This window comes from Gasterosteus aculeatus, chromosome 2, assembly GCF_964276395.1.
Source record: "Gasterosteus aculeatus chromosome 2, fGasAcu3.hap1.1, whole genome shotgun sequence".
Classification (NCBI taxonomy): domain Eukaryota; kingdom Metazoa; phylum Chordata; class Actinopteri; order Perciformes; family Gasterosteidae; genus Gasterosteus; species Gasterosteus aculeatus.
In genome coordinates this window covers 2462371-2484193 of record NC_135689.1, presented here as the reverse complement: position 1 = coordinate 2484193, position 21823 = coordinate 2462371, and the positions used below count along the sequence as shown (strand labels likewise).

Sequence of the window (21823 nt, the reverse complement as noted above, 5' to 3'; positions counted from 1 at the left end):
GGTCAAAACTTAGTTTGGTCCAACACTTTACCAAATATCTGCAAACTATTGTTTGAGTTAATTACCTCTTTAATCCAAAATTAAAATGAAGTTGTATTATTTTAAAGGGCTTTTATTCTGAAGGTCTTATCACGTTTAATAGCACTTGGCTCTTATTTTGAAAGAGCCAGAAGGCATCTATGAAGGCGTGTGAGCATTTTAGCTCAAAGCACAGCCTCATAGAGCCGTTAGCATTGCTATGGACTCTTGATCTTTCTTGAAGAAATATTTTACGCTTATGAAAACAGCTGCAAGTTTTACAACTATTTTATTTTAAAGTTATGACAAAAAAATGCTGTTTGGCCCCAAAAGTGTTTCCAAGATAACCTCTCATTTTACTGCCGGCCGCTCTTTGTTCTAGTCCTGGTTCTGGTTCTGGTTCTGGTTCCCCTGTACCACCCTTTCCCTCCAGCAGGGCCGCGACGTCCAGCACAACCGATATCTATATTGAAACAGCGAATCGTCTCGCTGAGTGTCTTGGTTAAATATTTAGGTCAGATACAAGCAGCGGTGTTGACGTGACGCTGTGTCATGACCACTTAGGAGTTCCTCCTCTGTTCTATGTATTTTAAGAAACTTAATTAACTTAAAATACAATGCAGGTGCAGGAAACTCCTGTTTCCTTTGAAGGCACATTTTATGTCACGCAGTCCCCTGAAGATGGCGCCATTTCTCGGTTTTACAATTGCCTCAGAAACCACCCTCTGCATGGTGGGAGACCACTGAACCCATCTGTGGTCTCCCCCATTCATGGGAATTTTTTTTTGATTTCAACTCGCAGCATTAATCACAAGTCCACAAAGGTGAATGGTTTAAAAAAAACAACCAACAACGTTAAAAGTTAATTTCCACCAACCAGACCGCTGGCTTCCCGCCAAGCGCCTCCGGGGCTGTTTGAAAAGACGGGAATAAACAACACGATTAGTTATGACCTCAGCGAGCTTCCTTTGCAAACATTTAACGGTTGTTGCTAAGCAACCGTGTGTGTGGTTGTTTCTTGGTCCTGGGTGGGAAAGTACACTTGATTGTGTTTTCAGATGGACGTCGCACTGCTGGGGCGAAGGGACAGTCAAATTCATTTATATTCCTCGCGTCTTCATTGGTATCCATGGCAACCGTGTTTACAAGTCGATCCAGCGGCCCGTTAATAGCCCCAGTTGGTTCCCGTTAAACGCCCCTCAAGTCAAAACTGTGAGGTTGGATTCAGTCTGGAGCAAAGCTTTTACTTTGAAAAGTAAATAATCAGCAATATTCTGATGTTGAACCGGCGTTCACGTGTACTTGATTTTACCGGAACTATTGTATGGATTCCTCTTCTTATTATCATTATTATTCATTTAGTCCTTTAGTCATACATTTCCCATCCGTGTTCTTCTTGCAATACTCTGGTTATTTGAATAATTTTTACATTATGCACCCTGGGACCAAAGGGCTGTTCCACTCTTCTCCCCTTTAAGGTTTTTTTGTGGGGGGGGGGTTCTTTTGACAGAGGATGTGTGCAGATTGGTAAACCCTCTGAGGCAAATTTATCGATTGCATAACTCTTTTGTTTCCTGTTTATGGATCAAATGGTTATTTTTTCTGTGTGCATATTTCTCGAGGTGCAGAGGACGCTTCACTAAAACGGAACTCTCTTGTTGACCGTCAGCGTGTTGACTCGCACTCAAGTCACATGTGCTGTGCTGTACAAAACATGTTTTGCGTGATTTTCTCAATTGTAATTGTTAACAGGGGCGCTGAGGGTAAAAGCTCATGACTCTCTGCGCGAGTCATTGAGCCTCCACTGGGACATCTGTCTCCTCATAATCTGCCAGTCAAATGTCAATCATCCTGACAACGCACGTCATATGATCTGTCCGGCTCTTAATGCGCACTCTAATAAGCGCATGTTTTCTTCTCATAAGTTTCCCTTTACATCCAAACGTGCTTTTCTTAATTTAGTTTTGCTGTGTCGTTATAAACACGGGTGCCATTTGTGGAACCGTCCAAATATCTCAACCACGACGAGTTTTTCTTGCTCAGATGTAGGATTCATTACAGTTGGAACAGATGGAGGATATATATATATATATATATATATATATATATATATATATATATATATATATATATATTATATATATATATATATAATATATATATATATATTATATATATATATATAATATATATATATATTATATATATATATATATAATATATATATATATATTATATATATATATATAATATATATATATATATATATATATATGTATATATAATATATATATATATATATATATATATATATATATATATGTATATATAATATATATATATATATATATATATATGTATATATAATATATATATATATATATATATATTATATATATATAATATATATATATATATATGTATATATAATATATATATATATATATATATATGTATATATAATATATATATATATATTATATATATATATATAATATATATATATATATATATATATATATATAATATATATATATATATATATATTATATATAAGTTATATGTATATGTCTCACCTATCTCTCACAGAGCTACACAGTTGCGACCTTGTCCCTGAGTATTGATACGTCATCGGAAGACATAACTCACTGCAGACACCCTACTGTGTCGGGGATTACCCCCCTGGGAGAGGGTGAGGGGGGGGGGGGGGTAAACCCATTAGATGCAGACTGACCTGAGTTTTCAGGTCAGTCTGCGTCTCTGTCGGGCACAAAAAGACACCACGTGGTGCGTTACTTTTGGTGGGTTTAGGTTGTTGAGCAAACATCGTGCTTCGAGAGGCCCGCGCACGTTTGGAGAGAACACCGATTGGTGACTCACGTGAATTCACATGACGTGAGAGCTGCGCGCGGCGGCTCCTCTCGGACGCACCGGACACGGCCGCGGTAATACGGGATTACCCCCCCCCCCCCCCCCCCCGGAGAGTTAGCAGCCGGCACACAGGTTTTATTGCTCAGCTGTGAGACTGTGAGATGTTAACGGTGCGTTTTGCAGAAAAACAACGGCGAGTTTAACTCAAGTTGTTCTTCCTTTCCGCCACATTGCGCGCCGTAACGCGCCACCAGCGGTGCGTCACAAGGTCGCCGGCTCCGTGGATGGATAAACACAACAACGTCTGCACGTGAGGGAGGATTACGCAGTGACCACGTGACCCATCTGCCCCCCCCGACAGAACCTCCGACCAAAGTCGGGCTAAATGCGTCCGGGACAACTTTACCTCCGGAGCTGCGCGCGCACACGCAACCGATCCTGCGGGGTGACTGAGACGTTTAATTACCAAATGAATCATAATAGACAATAAGTCAAGTGAGAAGTATACAGTGATTATACACTTCTATACAATCAGAACGGTCAGGATTCATTTCAATTAATTTTATTTTGTGTAGCCGAAAATCTCAAAATTACAAATGTGCCTGCAGAGCTTCACAGTCTACATCCGACATCCTCTGTCCCGAAACCCTCAAGAGAGAGGATGGATCCGTCTCCTGATGGACACAATACAATGGAACAACAGAATGAACAATGCAAAAGATGTACAATACATTCAATCCCGATAACAGAAAGGATTCAAATAATTGCGAGTAGCAAGCCAGGTGTCCGGCAGGACCACTGCAGGGACACCCACCATCAGATAGAACCACCATCAGACAGAACCACCATCAGACAGAACCACCATCAGATAGAACCACCATTAGACAGAACCACCATCAGATAGAACTACCATCAGATAGAACCACTATCGTATAGAACCACCATCAGATAGAACCACCATCGTATGGAACCACCATCGTATGGAACCACCATTGTATAGAACCACCATCAGATAGAAGCACCATCGTATAGAACCACCATCATATAGAACCACCATCAGATAGAACCACCATCAGATAAAACCACCATCAGATAAAACCACCATCAGATAGAACCACTATCAGATAAAACCACCATTAGAAAAAACCACCATCAGATAGAACCACCATCAGATAGAACCACCATCAGATAAAACCACCATTAGATAGAAGCGCCATCAGATAAAACCACCATCAGATAGAACCACCATCAGAAAAAACCACCATTAGAAAAAAACACCATCAGATAGATAGAACCACCATCCACAGAAGCCTGTAAGGAGGGAAAGCACAAGACTTTAAGAAATGGTAATGTTGGTTTATGATGACTTTCATAGTGATATGATTAATATTTAAAATAATAATGATGATGATGATAGCAGCAGGTGTCAGCAGGGCCCCGGTAGGCGGCAGGAACAGGGTCCGGATAGAACCATGAACCGTGGAAACCTGGGTGGCGAAAAAGCACAACAAACTCCGGGAAGAAGCTGAATCAGTGATGTGCATTAATAAAACGTGAATTATTGTAGAACGAGAGCGTGAGAGAGGAGCTCGGTGTGTCCTAAGAAGTCCCCCCGCAGCCTATAGCAGCTTCACTAAGGGCTGGTCCGGGCTAACTTGAGCCAGCCCTAAATATAAGCACAATCAAAGAGGAAAGTTTTAAGCTTTACCTTAAATGAGCTGACCGAATCTGCCCGTTGGATTGAAAGTGGAAGCTGATTCCACAAAAGAGGAGTAGAGGGAGAATAAAAGATTTAAGACGCTTTCCTGCGGAGGAACCTGATTGGTCAACCTTTTTTAATGCAGGGCTGCGATTGGTGCTTTGTGTGTACAGAAATGGAGACTTTGGAGTGTTTTGCCCTTTTTACCAGAATTTAAGGCCATAGTTTGAACCAAAGTTAAGATTAACCTCAGCAACAATGATTTCAAGGAACAGTTTAATTTTTATAGTTTTAATTATTATTCTCAGCTCACAAAGATGGTCACCACAAAGGATTATGGCCTCCCGAGAGTTGTGTATGTTATAAACATCTCTATCATAATGATTGGGACGTAGACTGTGTGGAAATGGCTTCAATCGTGGCCTGACGTAGAGCGAGTTCTCTCCTGTGTGTGTTCAGCTACTTTAGATTCAAGGTTGGTTTCTGTCACGGTTACAAACAGCGAGGCTCCAAACTTGCATTGCACTTGCACTTCTCTTTTTTCCCCCTTTACTTTCCTGTTTCCTGACCGTTTCACCCCTCAGGCATCAGAAAGCCGTTGCCCTGCTGACAGGGCTTTTGTTCTCTGCAGGGGGAAACCATCACTGAAACTCGAGGCGCCCGGGTGTCTTTGCACTCTTTGCTTTACAAAACACGGACATGAATTGTTGCTTCTGAGGGCTAATGAGGAAATGTGCAAGATGAAGCATTCAGGGCACAGAAACGAGGAACAAAAACCAACACTGTTCTTTCCTGTGGTTTGATTTGAGTGTGTGTTTTCTCCCTCATATGATTGCGCCATGAAATCCTTTTGCTATCTGGCTCAATATATAAGAAACTATCCATTGTTAAACAGTAACATAGTCATTATGCCTCCGCTTCACAAGTGGACAGACCTTTATTACCAGTATTAATGGCGACCGTCTTGACGCCTGCACCTGCAAAAATATCGTTTTGTAAGTATTTTGTATCAGAATTCAACCCTACAATATATATTAAGTCTTGTTTTTCTCCATATTAACCACTGCCGGGCGTTCTTTGGTGGACGGGTCTGCAGGAGTGGCTCTGCTCGTACTTCCCCACCCTCTCCGGAAGCATGAATCATTGACATGTTTTTTGCTGTATGTTCTCTGTAGCACATTCTACAGATCCACTTTACCGGAAGGCTGTTATCCAACGGCAGCTGAGCTCTGGGCGCCGAAACAAACGCCACAAAAGATTTCACTTCATGACGGAGAACTCCCTCTCTGTCACGCATTCATATGCATGATATAAAAACACGTGGCCGCGCCATCTGTTGGATTGGCACGACTGACGCTGCAGCCTAAGACAATGTGGTGGAAGATATTCACGAGATAATCTACATCTAATAATCTGCATCTGTTCTGCGGCACAGGGTGGAATTTAAACATATTTGCACGCTGCAGATTGCAAAATATACTGTTATATGCAAATCAACGAATACATTAACAAATAAATACATTTAGCTTCCACTTTTTCTAGTAACAAATGGCTTTATTAATGGTTGAGTATTTTTTGTTCTTGTGATGAACTCCAAATAAAGAGCAACGTTTTGGTTTTCAGGTCGTAAAAACCCACTTTAAGCGAAGCAATGCTGCTGTGCTGGTTTCTAATACCTGCACTGTGTTGACAGGAAACAAAGTAGCTTATAAGAGTTCACTTGCTGTAAATGAATACTTTTCACCATATCATAGCACATGTCTTATTAGACATTCACACACAATAAGCATTTATTAATACCAACATTACTAATAATAATTACCAAATCCAAGGGATAAACACCTGCCAAATGGTATTTTTTTTTCTTTCTGTTCATTTATAAACCCATAATCCGACTGCACGTGCAACACGTCTGCTAAACGTTCCTTTTGGCGCGCCGGTGAACGGTAATCGATACGTGTTATCACGGGCACGGACCGTTAAACGGGGGGAGGAGAGGGGAGGAGGGGGGAGGGGGGGGGAGGTGAGGCTGTCGCTTTAAGAAGTTGTTGCATGGAGGAGAAGCTGGTGATTTTCCACTCAAACTGATATTAAACTGTTTCCCTCCGCGTTAAAAGGAGGAAGAACAGGCGGCTTCGGTAAAGCGAGGACAGGTAATCTTCTTCTTTACGTACCGAGGCACTGCTTTTATCACAAATAAACAAGCAAACTCAAGATGGAGAGAAACACCGTGATACAAGTCCGCTTCTGGTTATTATTTTACGGTTGTTGTTGTCTTTTAAACTCCGTGTTTTGATGCAGCTGATTCGTTTAATTCTCCGAAATAAACAAACCAGCGGGGTTTTTCTCCCTTTGACGTGATGCTCTGTCCTCATTGTTCCCACAATGTTTCCGTTATGTATATATATATGTATATATAAATACATACAAATATATACAAATACATACAAATATAAATATCAGAAATCCAGCTTTGACAAAGAAAATCCACGTGAGTAAATATAGGCTTGGTGCTAGAAAAAAAAAAAGGAAAAGCTCTGTTTTGGCCTTTGAACCCGGTTTCCTGTGTTTACAGCCGATAAGACCTTGTTGCTCGTTTCTCTTTCATCGTTTGTTTTTTTTTAGGTCCGCCGTGGTGCGTTCAGGCTCAGCCCCGACTTCACAGTGACGTGTGACGGGTGTGCGTGCGCGCGCGTGTGTGTCCCTGCGCACACCCTCCATTCATTTAATCACCGAATAAATGAATGGAGGAGCGAGTTTAAGTAACAGTTTTTATATTGATATCGTCAGATATCGTATCATGGTTTGCTGCTTTTAAAGGGTGGACATTATTTTATTTTTTATAAACAGATTACACGTCTAGACCCGCTTATTCAGGATGTGGACTTTGATGATTAACATCATTCAACAATCAATTTTTTACATATGATTTCAGAAGTATGTGATAGTATAAATATTGTGATTGAAATACTGTGATTTTTTCGGCCTAATAACCAACCTGTTATCGACTCGTTTCACTAAGGAGAACGTGATTTCTCTCTACCCTCAAACCCAGTCCCTTTCTCGCACATTGGATCAGACGGCGTCCCTCAACGGTCACGTGACCCTCAAACATTTGTAGTTTTTAATTGTCTCCGTCCGCTGCGAGCTCTCAGAGCCGGAGAGGTAGGAGACTCCTTATTAGGAGCTGTTGTACCTCTGATACTGTACGTGTTTACATTTTACAGATAACAAACCGCATCTCATGATGGAGATGGAGAGGGGGGGGTGTGGGGGGGGGGGGGGGTGGGGGGTTCCAGATGTCCAGTGTATGTCTGAGTATATTTATGAGTGTGTGACGCTTGGTGGCGTGTGGCTTCGTTGTGCCTTTAGAAAGAAAACAGCAAGTATTTCGCAGGCGACGCCTTTGCGTCGGGCGGCCTCTGAACACGTGCATAAGAAGTATGCGTGCCCCCCTCCCTCCACATTTACACACCACTGGGCTGTGTGTGTGTGTGTGTCTGTGTGTGTGTGTGTATGTGTGTGTGTGTGTGTGTGTGTGTGTGTGTGTGTGTGTGTGTGTCTGTGTGTGTGTGGGCAGGCGAGTTGTCAGAAGTGGAAATTTACAGTGTTCCTCGTTACTACCTGAGCTGTCTGTCACACAGAGCCAGCGTCCAATCGCTGCCCTGGATTTAATTGTTTAGCCAAAGGGGGCGGCCCTACCCCTCTCCCCCCCCTCACCCCCCCACCCACACATCCCACTCGCCCCAGCCGGCTGTCAGCCCCACTTCTTGTGACCCGCGTCGGCATAAAGACGTTCAGTACAGAGGAATGGTGACAGCTGAGGGAGAGGAACTCTAAACATAGTCGCCCGCCATGAAGGAAATGTAAGTTTTTATGAAACGCTTTGCTGCAAAAGACGCTTGATTTATTTCACACGGTTTGTTTTTCCTCTTTAAAACCGGCCGAATGAATGACGTTCATGGGTTTAGAGGTTATACAAACTTTTGTTTGCCTTTTGGGATTCACGTCGACAGGATTCAACGAGGATCGAAGCCGCTTCTCTCTTCTTCTTCTTAGAGGTTAAGCAGTTTGTGTTCAAGCGTGTCCGATTTAAATCCCAAGGACGGTTTGTCTTAAGTCTTATCTGGCCTCCAGGTGAACGCGAACGGCAAGCAGACAAAAAGGGGGAGAAAAGAGATGAAGAGATGAGGAGCACAGTGAGCCGGGACCCAAGAACAGTTATGCAACGCTGTCTGAGAATGTAAAGCGGGCCGAGTTGACTTGTCGAGCAAAACAGGAAGAGAGAACTCCGGTAAACGATGGAACATGGGGGGGGGGGGAGAACATGGGGGAGAACATGGGTGGGGGGGGGGGGGGTTGTCGTTGATGGAGTGGGGAGACGCGGAGCTCCCTCGAGGAATGCGTCAGCGCTGGAGGAGCCTTCTTATCGATCGGCTCCACATAACGTGCTTCTTCTTTTTTTTAATATAAACAAGCAACTTGTTTCGGTTTTGTTCCTTTTCCTTTGACACATAATTCAGTCTGCCATTAATTATACATTTGGGTGCGTGGAAAGTATTTGATGTGGCTCCTCTTAAAGGACGAGGTAATTACCCACCTGTCAATGAATCATGTGTCTTACAATTAATTATAGTTTTCCGTCATGCTTTTTGTCCTTGTTGTTTGCCGGCTTGGGGTTTACGACCAAGTCCTGGCACGTCCCGCCCGGGTGTTCCTTAGGGTTAGGGTTCCTTCCGGGCCCGTGCAGGTGGAAATCAGATACCTCTCTATTGGTACCAACAAATCCATGTCTTTCTTGGAAAGGCGGTTTACGGTTTCAACACTCAGGCGACCTTAAGCCCCCTCGCGTCGTCTCGAGGGTTCTGGGAACGCACAGAGATATCCGCCGCTCTAAATCCGGCCTCCGAAGGGCCGACTTGTCGCAGAAGATGAAAGCCACCGAGGAAACTGTGGCGCTCCTTTTTCCCCTCAGGGCCAATGTGACGCCCCCCCCACAATAAAACACAAAGCTGGAGTCAAAATGTCAACGTGCAGTTTGGGTGAAGCTTTTTTGATTCTCATTTGTTCGGCCTACCGACAGGCGAAAGGGTCAAAGGTAAAAAACACGTCCAGGTACTTTCGGGTGACCGAGGGAGGAACATCAGAGTAAACAGAAAGTGAATATTAAATCTTTGGCTCATATTGTAGCTGTCTAAATTGACATTGACGTCTAAATTGACAACATTCTCATTAGTTTTCCGCAGATTGAACGATTGTGACGGATAAAGAAACTCAAGTGTGACGTTTTCAGGAAATCTGGGATTTCTCTGTCTGGTTCAAATCCCCGAAACGTTTCTCTCGTCCGAATGACCTCCTCGCATCGGTTGTTGAGATTAGCGAGATTACCGCGCTCGGCGGTGAGACGGCACACTGTAACGCTCTCAGGAGACGGCGTAATCTCCCCAAAGCTCCGCCCCCCCTCTCTGCGTCTGGCCCCGCCCCCCACCTCTGCTTGTGTGTGTGTGTGTGTTTTTTTTTTTCTTCTCAAAAAACAATAATGGTGATGTTGCCGTCCCGCAGCATGGCACAAAAAGAGAAGCTCCAATGCCTGAAGGACTTTCACAAGGACACCCTGAAGCCGTCGCCGGGGAAGAGTCCGGGCACGCGGCCCGAGGACGAGGCCGAAGGAAAAGCCCCCCAGAGGGAGAAGTGGGCCAGCAAGCTCGACTTCGTCCTGTCGGTGGCCGGAGGCTTCGTCGGATTGGGAAACGTCTGGCGGTTTCCTTACCTTTGTTATAAAAACGGTGGAGGTGGGCCGAAAGACACACACACACACACACACACACACACAAACACACACACCTTTCGGAGATGTCTGACTTTCTGCCTCCTCCCCCACCCCAGGTGCGTTTCTCATCCCTTACTTCATCTTCCTGTTCGGCGGCGGCCTGCCGGTCTTCTTCCTGGAGGTGGCGCTGGGCCAGTACACCTCCGAGGGGGGCATCACCTGCTGGGCCAAGCTGTGCCCCATCTTCACGGGTCAGTGCCGAGGCGGAGCAGCAGAGGCTCAAAATGTTGCTCACAAAGGTCTTTGGATATTTAACGCTGGGAAAAAGCATCAACTGCCAAAACAAGGGTTTTCGTCCTCTTTCAGTTCACTTTTTCAGTTCACTTATATAACTCCGCTATGGGAAACACTTTCAATCCAAGAAACAGTCCAATCAGCTTCAAGTAATGTATCCTAACATCAGAAGCAGTTTGTGCCGAGCAGGTTTTGCACACGTTGAACAATAAACGAGGTGCATTAGCATGAGGCGAAATAAAAATGAGAAATACTCAAATTTACATAGAAATATGACAAACAAACTAAAAGTGCTGGAGAGTAAATGTCTTATTAGTGTTTATTTAAAGGTTACAATGGTTCCGAGATGTGTAAATGAAGTCAACAGAAAAACAGTTAGATACAAAGAAAACTCATTAAAAAAAAGAAAACGAGAAGAAATTGTGACAAAGCAAAGGTTACGTTAATATATACAAACAGCACCAGTGAAAATGTTCAAACAAGAAGTAACGCGGAGGATTAACGTTTTAATCACCGCGTGTCTGAAGTAGCTCAGAAAGGTGAAGTCAGCCTTTGATCCTGCGCTGATTTTGCGAGCGTAACAAATTGTCTTCTCCGTTGCCGTGGAAACGAACGAGCAGCAGAAAGCGGCGCGCGCGGTATGAATGCCCCCCCGAGTGCGTCGTGCCTTCGGGGCCCCCGGAGGTCACGGATGATCCCCCCCTTCCTCGCCCTCCACGCCCTCCACACCTTCACGCGCACACACCTGGCACAGCGTCGTCAGTCGGTTTGCATGTGGTATGTGGGAACGGGGGGGGGGGGATGATGAGATGATGAGGTTATAAATACTCGGCGGTGGAAGAGTACCGAGGATTTCTGATTCCAGGTTCGTGACAAAGTCGTCTAAAAATAGTGTTAAAACACTAAGGACATTACAACAGCAGACAACAGACGAGCTCAGGACGCTTCCCCCTCTTTGACTCAAAGGTTACCACACTGAATTATCCTTCGCCGAGACCAAAATCAGGGCTTCAGGTGATTGATTGGATGGATTTACATTCATCAAGTGACCAGAAACACAAATGCTCGAGCTCATAATCCGCCCCTCCGCCGCCCTGCAGGTATCGGCTACGCCTCCGTGGTGATCGTGTCCCTGCTGAACGTGTACTACGTGGTGATCCTGGCCTGGGGGCTCTACTACCTGTTCCAGTGCTTCCAGCCGGAGCTCCCCTGGGCCAAGTGCAAGCAGCCCTGGAACACGGAATTCTGCGTGGAGGACACGGTCCGCCGAAACAAGACCTTGTGGCTCGCCGCCAACATCACCAACTTTACCTCCCCTGTAACCGAGTTCTGGGAGTGAGTGTTGACTGACACACACACAAAAAAGGGCTATTTACTTTTAGCTTGCGGCCAGTTTATCTTAAACTATATTTGTTCAGCTCAAAGAAATGAAAAACAACCTATTTGAGTCTTTTAGATCAGATCCCAGCTCGTATTTGGCATCTATTCACATTTACACAGCGAAAAGAGGGTCTTTTCTCCACGGTTGGGATGTAATATTTTCACAGGCATATTTATCATTAAGGGAATGAGTTAATGAGTAAAGCAAATCTTCTATTCTTTGCTTCATTATCTGCGTTCACGACCTGCTGCTACACTCCTAAAGGTGTGTGACCCGGCAACAGGAAGCTGACCCCCCCAGTGGGCTCAAGACACGAGGTCAACCAATATCATCGCTCAATTAGATTTCAATCTAAATGGGCATTTAGCGCAGCTCCGTGTCGCCGGTTGCTTTTATTCATCACAGTGAGCGTCTCTAGATATTTATGCAGCATCTCTCTCTCTCTCTCTCTCTATATATATATATATATATATATATATATAGAATATTTGTAGAACCACATCTTGTGTCTGTTTCATTTCCACTTATAATCCCCTGGTTGTGGTTCGTCACGTGGCGCCTCTCCGTCTCCTCCGCAGACGCAACGTCCTGAGCATCTCGTCCGGGATCGAGGACATCGGGATCGTGAAGTGGGACCTGGCCCTGTGTCTCCTGGCCGTCTGGGTGATCTGCTTCTTCTGCATCTGGAAGGGAGTCAAGTCCACGGGGAAAGTGAGCGGCCGAAAACGGAGGCTCGTCCCGTCACTCGCTGTGTTGCCCGGATCCCGTTGCCTGCGGTCACTTCTGCGGCTGCGCGGTGGAAAGCCACATGCTCGAGGAGCCGTTGATTTACAGCCGCGAGGCGCCGCTAATCAGCCTCCGCTTCCGTCAAAGGAAGTTATTAAACTAATGAACGATCAAGCGATCCTCCCCACAAGTAGAGAAACGAAAGAAAAATCCTGGAAAATCTGTTTTTTTGAAACATTGTTTTTCTTTAGAGAAAAAAACTGTTTGGCTCCCACAATCAGGTCAGTTGAGGATCCTATAAATGTTCATGGAGTAAAAATTACTAAAAAAGTCACTTAAAATCTTTTTTTTGGTGGAGTAAACTGCGCCCTTTTCCCCTTATTGTCGCTTGCCGTGTTTACGCCAGTTCACTAACCCCACCTCATAGTTATTCAGCAGGAACATGAATTCTCTGAAAGATGAGTCACGTCCTCTCCTGATGAGTCCTTTGGGCTCGTCCGCCCGCTGTCCCGTCTAGGTGGTGTACGTAACGGCAACCTTCCCCTTTGTGATGCTGATCGTGCTGTTGGTGCGAGGAGTGACGCTGCCCGGGGCATCCGAAGGCATCAAATTCTACCTTTACCCCAACCTGACTCGCCTGCAGGACCCTGAGGTGAGTCACCGAACTGCTCTGAAGTGCTGCAGGCATGAGGCCTACAAGTTCACACACGTTTAAGAGATTCTAAGAAATAAAAGCCATATGCATTTGTCAGAAAAGGGCAGTTGCTCACAAGTGGGTAAATTAAATATCTAAGAACCCCGACTTATTCTACTTGCTGAGAGTTAAATGAGAAATTGGATTTTTCCTAAATACTAGAGGTGGCAGCCGGTTAGCTTAGCATAACAACTGGAAGTAGCTCGTGTGGCTCTGTCTGAAATCCACCTACCGGCATCCTTAAATCGCACTGAGATCATCATCTGGTAATCTTTGCAAAGGAAGTGTAAAAAACGTCCATTTAACAGATGGAGGTTGAAGTGACGTCAGCCTCAGTCGCGTAGTTCAAAATTTGTTCAGAAATACAACTCCATTACATAATTTATCCCGAAGGATTGGATTAACATCATATTTGGATCTGCAGTTGAAAACAACACGCCGCGCGTTGATTCAGACAAAAGCAATGACGCAGCACCACGTCGACACTCCTACGCTTTAATACTTTCTATTTTGCTCCTTGTGCCGATGTGGAAATGGTGCTTGGCTTTTATTGCATTCGGGAACTTTTTAATTAAGGGAGTTGCCATCGTTGGAAATGGGCCACGTTGTTACTCATGTGTGTTCCCACGCACCCTCAGAGGACTCTGACTCTCCTCGGCTCTGATCCGGCTCACGGGTTCTCTTTGGGGTCGGTTTCGGCTGAGTTGGGATCTGTGTTGTTTACGTTCATAATGATGATTTGGTGGGGAAGTGGCTCGTGTTGGAGGCTTGTCGGTGTTGCCGACTTGCTTTGCGTGCTTTCGTTGAAAAGCAGTTGCAAACGCTGGCTTGTGTTTTTCCGTTGGATTTTTTCTTTTTACTTTGGCGTTCTCTTGCTCGATTCTCTCTTCAACAACCCAAATCTTCTACAGTTTAACAGGCCAAAGCCTTCAACGGGTGGCGTCTGTGTTCACAACTTGTTTCCTCCTAAGTGAACGGAAAAACATTGAATGTGTAATAAAATGTTTCCGTCTCGATGTCCCATATCGGAGATGACGGTGGACTGATGATCTAATGGCGGTTATTCTGTTTTCCATTGACTTCAACAAACGAGCTAAAGAGAAATCAAACAAACAGAAAGGCAGAAAGTACACTAAACTTTACTCTCGTATTTCGTGTTTTTTGCCTTTTCAAAATAAAAGCATGTGTTCATGAGAAATAACCAAAATAAAGGCAACTTAACGAATGAATTACAATCCAACAGAGGTAACACGTGTAACCGCGCTGTGCATGTTCCTTAAAATATAAAAGTATTTCCCAACAGGTCGAGCTCATCTGCTCCTCTTGCCTCCTCAGGTGTGGATCGATGCGGGAACCCAGATTTTCTTCTCCTACGCCATTTGCCTGGGAGCCATGACATCGCTGGGGAGCTACAACAAGTACAAATACAACTGCTACAGGTGAGTCGAGCTTCCGCTGGGGGGGGGCGGGGGCGGGGGGGGGGGGTCACTGTAGTAGTGACAGCAACTGGTGTCAGAGACGAATGCGTGAAAAGAAAATGGGAACTTCCGGTTCCGCCTGTGTTCATTAACAACCCCCCCCCATGACATATGTGTGACATAGGGACTGTTTGCTGCTGGGAGGCCTCAACAGCGGTACCAGCTTTGTGTCTGGCTTCGCAATATTTTCCGTCCTGGGCTTCATGGCACAAGAACAAGGGGTGGACATTGCCGATGTGGCAGAGTCAGGTACGAGGGTCCGAGGTGACGGCAGCAGCGATGGTGGGGCGCTGTTGCCAAAAACGAAAACAAGCCAAAAAAAAAGGAGCCGGGGGTTTTAAATGTGGGGAAAACGATGATGCTGACCTGTAGAGGTGTCGGCCGTGGCACACTCCTCGTTTTAAAGCCTCAGAGGAGCAGCAGAAGTCACGTCGGCGGTGGTTTGGCCGCGCAATGAGCCGCGGGGGGTCAAAGAGCTCCTCCATCAGGAGCAACTGGCTCTCGCCGTTTTCTTAGTTTCGTCGATCAGAAGACCGGCAGCCCGGGTGCTGATCTGTCAGGCCGGCAGCACGGCTCGGTGAGCCACAGGGACGCCACAGGTCCTGTTCCCCGTCTTCCTTTTACACCCTATGTGTCTTCTTTTTCCGCTTTCTCGCTCCGTTCACTTTCGAATTAAACTAAATCCGTCGGTTTTAATGTAGAAATAACTGAACATTTTGCTCAGCTGTTTAATGGGGGCACTGGTTAATGTGACTGCTATTATTATTATTATCCTGTCGGTGTGTTTCGTGGCTTTGCTCGCCTGCTTTGTTGAGCTCAGATTCCAGATTTTATTGTCGGCGCTCGCAGTAAGTTTAAGAGATGCAGCTCAGGGTCCGATGAGGCAAACCGTGGCAGAGCATTAGGAGTTAAATGTGACTCACATGTGAAGCAGCTGCATGAACAGGATCTAATGGAATGTGCAGTGAGATGGTCTCTGTGTCTAACGTTCAGTACAGTGTGCAACTATGTCCGATGCACGATGTAAAAGACAGTTCCTGCAAGTTAACGAATACGGGACACTGGAGCATGAAACACTTTATTCTGAGCCAACAAAGAATAAACACGTCTTTAAATGGTATTAATCTAAATTCACCGTGGCTCGACTTCTCTCGCTCTGTTTTTTCAAGCCCCTTTATGTCGTCCAAGCTGTAAATCAGATGTCGGAAATACTAATCCCGTCCTCCTCCCCTTCTCCCCCCCGTCCCCGCTGTGTCCTCCCTCCAGGTCCCGGTCTGGCCTTCATCGCCTACCCCAAAGCCGTGTCCATGATGCCGATGCCGACCCTCTGGGCCGTCCTCTTCTTCATCATGCTGCTGCTGCTGGGCCTCGACAGCCAGGTCGGTACCCCCACCGTCAAAACGTTGTCCCGTGGGCACCTTCCATGTCCTGTGGGCACCTCCCATGTCCCGTGGGCACCTCCCATGTCCTGTGGACACCTCCCATGTCCCGTGGGTACCTCCCATGTCCTGTCGACACCTCCCAGGTCCCGTGGGCACCTCCCATGTCCCGTGTGCACCTCCCAGGTCCCGTGGGCACCTCCCATGTCCTGTGGGCACCTCCCAGGTCCCGTGGACACCTCCCATGTCCCGTGGGTACCTCCCATGTCCTGTCGACACCTCCCAGGTCCCGTGGGCACCTCCCAGGTCCCGTGGGCACCTCCCATGTCCTGTGGGCACCTCCCATGTCCCGTGGGCACCTCCCATGTCCCGTGTGCACCTCCCAGGTCCCGTGGGTACCTCCCATGTCCTGTCGACACCTCCCAGGTCCCGTGGGTACCTCCCATGTCCTGTCGACACCTCCCAGGTCCCGTGGGCACCTCCCAGGTCCCGTGGGCACCTCCCATGTCCCGTGGGTTAGTTGGCCGATGCGTAAAACACATTTCGGCGTCTCTCTGATCCACATCTAACGTCTCCGAGGTATCACATGACATTTGAAGCTGCCGTCCCCACAAAGGGCCTCTCGCTATCACACTACACCACTTATGAGAATTATGTTCCGATTACTGCCCCCGGTGACCCAGTCAGAAGCCCAACATTTAGTTAGCAGGAGTCATTGCAATTTCCAGCTCTGGTAGGAAGCGGAGCTTTGATTAATACGAGATCATCTGCGTTGACAAAACACAAGTGTGAGCCAGAGGGATTCGCTGGTCGTGTCACATTTCCTGCCCCCCAAGTGTAATTCTACTCTTGTGCTAACTCAGTCCGGCGCACGTCTCGGCCAACTGCGAAATCAGCCCCCGACTTTGAGCACGTGTACGTCCACGGGGCTATTTTCATGAGGGAAGTTACAGTTTGCGTGGGTGCATTTCGTGACCTTACGTTTCATGAAGACTTCTGGTCCCGGACGGCGCATATCGTCGACGTCGCTCACACACACACACACACACACACACGCATGCCGCTGCTACGTCAGGGGCTGTTTGTTTGCTTTAACAAAGAAGCGTGTTCTGTTCAGACGTTATGTGGCGCGGAGACACAGGGCAGCGGGAGAGAGACGGGCAGACGGAGACAGTGACGCACTGTTGTTTTGTCTCCGTCGTGTCAAAGCGGGAAAGAAGCTCCGCTTGAATCCTCATTCCGGCTCCACAAAGACGGCCCTCATTCTGTGACCGCTGGTTTGTGGAGGCAAAACAAGAGCTGCATGGAAACACGGAGATAAACCTTCTTCACCCCCCCCCCCAACCCGTCCTCTCCTCCCCCCACTCTGAGAACTTAATAGATGCTTTTGTCCCCCCACAGTTTGTTGAAGTGGAAGGACAGATCACCTCCATTGTGGATCTGTACCCGGAGGTCCTGAGGAAGGGCTACCGGCGGGAGATGTTCATCGCGTTCATGTGCTCCATGAGCTATCTGCTGGGGCTCGCCATGGTAACCAAAGTAAGTCCCCCCCCCACCCCCTCCCTCGACAGGAGTCGGCCTGTTTGGATCAACGGCACAGATAAGCCGTTGACTTTCCACCCTCTTATGCCACGACCAAATATGGCCTTCAATCCATGTGTGTTTGTGCGTGTGTGTGTGTGTGTGTGTGTGTGTGTGTGAATGGAACAAATTCGCAACGCCGTTTTCCGTTTAGAAGTTATCCAGCCTTCAATGGCGCCTTAACACCTGTTGAACTCTGCCTTTGTTGGTGGGGGGCCAACCGCCCTCCACCCACTCTGCTCCAGCACCCACGTCCACCCCGTGTGCCTCCCTTCAGCTCGACGCCGCCGGCGAGGTAATTGATGTGTTTTTCCTCCCTTTCTCTTCGCTTTTCCAGGGCGGCATGTACGTGTTTCAACTCTTCGACTACTACGCCGCCAGCGGTGTGTGCCTTCTGTGGGTGGCGTTCTTTGAATGCATCGCTGTAGCCTGGGTTTATGGTAAGTTTCAACGAAAACGGTCCTTGAGAAAAAAAACTAACCAGAAAAAGAAAGCGGTAAACAAAGGTGCCCTTGTGGTTCCTCCCACGTCAGCAGTAAATTAACTAAATCAACCGTAAGGAGGAGTGTGGCAGCGGGGGGATTCTTATTGGTTATCCACAGGTTGCCTCCCAACAGATTATGCCCTTGTGTTAATAATGCAGGAAGAAAATAAAGGCCCAATCAGAACGCTGAATTATTGTGTAAACTTCTGCCAAATGTGCCACAATTAATATTATATATAATATACTTACAATGTACTCCAATTCATAAACAGGCTGTTCTTCCATACAAATCAAATCAAACCAAAGATGCAGGTTGCTTATTGCTTCTTGAAATGTTGTTTATCTAGTCATCAATATATCAAGAGATATTTGAAGAGATGAAACACAAATAAGATCAGTCAATATTAGCTTCTTTGATGTGAAATACTGAGGAATTCGACTTCTTCTGGCCTCTAAAAAATGATTAAAACAAAGAACCACAGAAGGGAAAAACCCTCCTGGGTTCAAGTGCTCACTGCCGACCGACACGCGCAACCTATTAAGAGTGGAAACAGCTGGGAAACGCTGTCCTAGACTTCTTCAAACTGTTTTCATTATGCTTACAAGTGCTCGTAGAAGCATCGCGGAGGAGCTCCTCCGCGCTTCATCTTTAGTCCCTCAGCAGGTTGGCTACAGTAAACACTGAGGCAGGATGAATGGTGGCCCGAAGAAGCCGGCGCTGCTCATACTTACATAACAGTCGCGTGTTTGTTTTGGGCAGGCGTGGATAATTTCTACGATGGCGTCGAGGACATGATCGGCTACAGACCCAACGCGTGGATGAAATTGAGCTGGACCTGGATCACTCCCATCCTCTGCATGGTGAGGGACCAACCTCGGGCTTCCGTCGCGTCCCCTCTTGATGCCTCGGACGTGACACGTTGTCGTTGGACAAACGCTGCTCGGTCGAAACCGCCGCCGTGCTAACGTAAGCTTGTTGTTTGTTCCGCCAGGGCTGCTTCGTCTTCTCCCTGGTGAAGTACAAGCCGTTGACCTACAACAAGGTGTACGAGTACCCCGACTGGGCCATCGGTATCGGCTGGGTTTTGGCCCTGTCCTCCATGATCTGCATCCCCATGGTGATGGTCATCAAGATCCTACAGTCAGAGGGATCCCTGGTCGAGGTGAGCGCCGTCCATTCCGTACTTTTGAGAGAGACATAAGATTTGCGGAAAATGCATTTATTGGCTTTTTTGCCGTGAGTTGGCTGAACCGGTACCCTGCTAGGCAATCCAGGAGGTTAGCTTAGCTTAACGAGCTAGCCTGATGTGATCCAAAAACCAGCGACTTGACTTTCTGCTGTGTTTGTTTAATCGGTGTGAAGTGTGAAGGAGTCACACAATGAACCTTTGAGGAGGAAGACGGCAGCAGGCGACTTTTCTGTAGCATTACTAGCTAACGTCTATTTGTACTGCAGAAGGTAAACAGTGAAGAAAAAACTGTAATTCTTTTAATGGTCTATTCTATATTCCGCTAGTCCATATCCTAACCCTAACCCTGAAATTAAGTTAAATAATCGTTTCCCTTTCATTGTTATGCTAAGCTAAGCTAACGTCGGCTGGTTGTAGCGTTAGCCGCCTATCTGGCGCCTCCTCGCGTTAAATCAAAAGGGCGGGATTTTTCTTCCTGTCTTTCCCGCGCATGCGCAGCTACAGATGCAACGTAATGCAGCTGTTTGCGACGACCGTCCCTCTGATCCCTCTAATCCCTCCTCCCGCTCTTCCCTCAGAGGATAAAAGCAGTGGCGGCGCCGGCGAAGTCGGGCGTGAGCTCCCGCCCGAAAGAGTACGACGTGAAGGGCGAAGAGCCGACGCTGCCCCTGAACCCCAACGGGAACAGCGGCTCGGCGAAGCCCACCCACACCATCGTGGAAACGACGATGTGAGCGCTCTCTGTGAGAGGAATACGATCGATGTGCTTTTCCGCGTTATCATGTCCGCTAACGGAAGGTTCCCATCAGCAAATATGTTCACGTCGGAGATACTCTGGTTTGATTTCTACGAAGAGTTATATAATAATGTTGTAATGTTTTTTTTTATTTTTTTGCTATATTGATATTGTTGTTATTACAATTATTATTGCTGTAGTTGGCACTGATCTCAGTCTTTTAGTATTTTGAGATAGAAAATATTCAATGTTTACTACGATTCTGTTGATTCCGGAGAAGAGATGAGGAATTTGCTTTTTTTTTTTGTTGTTGTTGTGTAATAGAAGAAATTCTTATTTCACATAAATGTACTAAACTAAACGAGCAATTAACCGCGTAAAAGGTAGACGACGTCTCGACACCTTTGCGTGATTGTCGTTGCCTGCGCTAACTACTAATTTGTTGTTGTTGTTGGTGGTGGTCCCCCCCCCCCCCTGCAGTGAAAATGAATGTATGCGAGCCGCCCGCGTCTCTCAGAGTAAGAATCTGTAACAGGTTGAGTGGAAAAGAGTTCATCTTTGCTTGACATCCCTTTAAGTAACTCGTTGAATGAGGCCTTGGCCAAATACTGTGAGAAATGCGTCCATCCAAAATGAGATCCATCCTCAGAAACCAGAAAAAGAAGAAGTACGGAGAAAAGGGAAGTGGCATTTTTAGAGTATTTGTACACAGCCTGCGTGACTACTATAGTCAGTCCCAGTGCATTTATTGAAACCTCTCTTTGCACTTTATATGTTGTTCCACCTTTTATTGTAGTATTTGTTTTGATTGTCGGAGGCTATGCGGAGTTGCATTTGCAGCACATTTGAGGAGGAAATATTTTTAGTTTCTAACTTTTTGATATTGTGAACTTTGATATACAGTATCTAGTTGTCTACGTGCTTGGACAATGACGAAATGGAGTAGAAATCAAATGTTCTTAGGAGAATCTGAGTAGATCACTTTAAAAGTAAAAACATTTTTCTGAACATCTATAGCAGATGCGCTCTGCAGAACTACCACTGGATTCTAGTTTCTTATGTTCGGTTTAGGGATTTATAATGTAGAATTTGAATTGTTTGTAAATCACATATGCCTTTTTGTAACAATTTTATACTGTACATCACGTGAACACCATCACCACTTTACTAAATACTAATTACGAGCCAGGATTTTTCAGCGTGTATTATTCATTGAAGCAATGATGGCACCCTCCGCTCGCTCAATGCACCATCAACTTTAGAATATTGTTCAATAATTCATCAACTTGCACAGAAAATTCTGAAGCATGTGCAGTAGCCACCACGGCGCCGCGCTGCTTTGTCTGTTCAAATCTTGGGGATTCAAGTGTACCAAAGTATTTCTTGCACAGTCGCCCCCTTTGAGATGCACATTGCATCATTTCTTATAGATTCATATAGATTACAAATAAACATTTGTCTCTTTGGATCGTGTCTTGCTGTATTATTCCCAAAATGATGTTTTTCCTCTTAGATATATCAT

At 46.0% G+C, this 21823-nt stretch overlaps 1 protein-coding gene across 3 annotated transcripts; it reads left to right on the top strand.

Annotated features, from left to right (window-relative positions):
- Positions 1-6597: 6597 nt before the first annotated feature.
- Positions 6598-21767, top strand: LOC120829570 (sodium- and chloride-dependent taurine transporter). 3 transcript variants are annotated; one of them, XM_078082448.1, is made up of 15 exons: positions 8366-8454; positions 8726-8882; positions 10151-10380; positions 10475-10609; positions 11753-11987; positions 12612-12744; positions 13277-13411; positions 14789-14892; positions 15056-15180; positions 16198-16310; positions 17712-17849; positions 18229-18331; positions 19136-19236; positions 19368-19538; positions 20144-21767. In XM_078082448.1, exons 3-15 carry the CDS (start codon positions 10152-10154, stop codon positions 20297-20299), a joined length of 1878 nt encoding a protein of 625 aa, XP_077938574.1. In that variant the 5' UTR covers positions 8366-8454; positions 8726-8882; position 10151; the 3' UTR covers positions 20300-21767. The 3 variants fall into 3 exon arrangements, with proteins under 3 accessions (XP_040049733.1, XP_040049732.1, XP_077938574.1); XM_040193799.2 differs by lacking the exons at positions 8366-8454; positions 8726-8882 and adding an exon at positions 6598-6741; XM_040193798.2 differs by lacking the exon at positions 8726-8882 and having other exon boundaries at positions 8316-8454.
- The last annotated feature ends 56 nt before the right edge of the window (positions 21768-21823 follow it).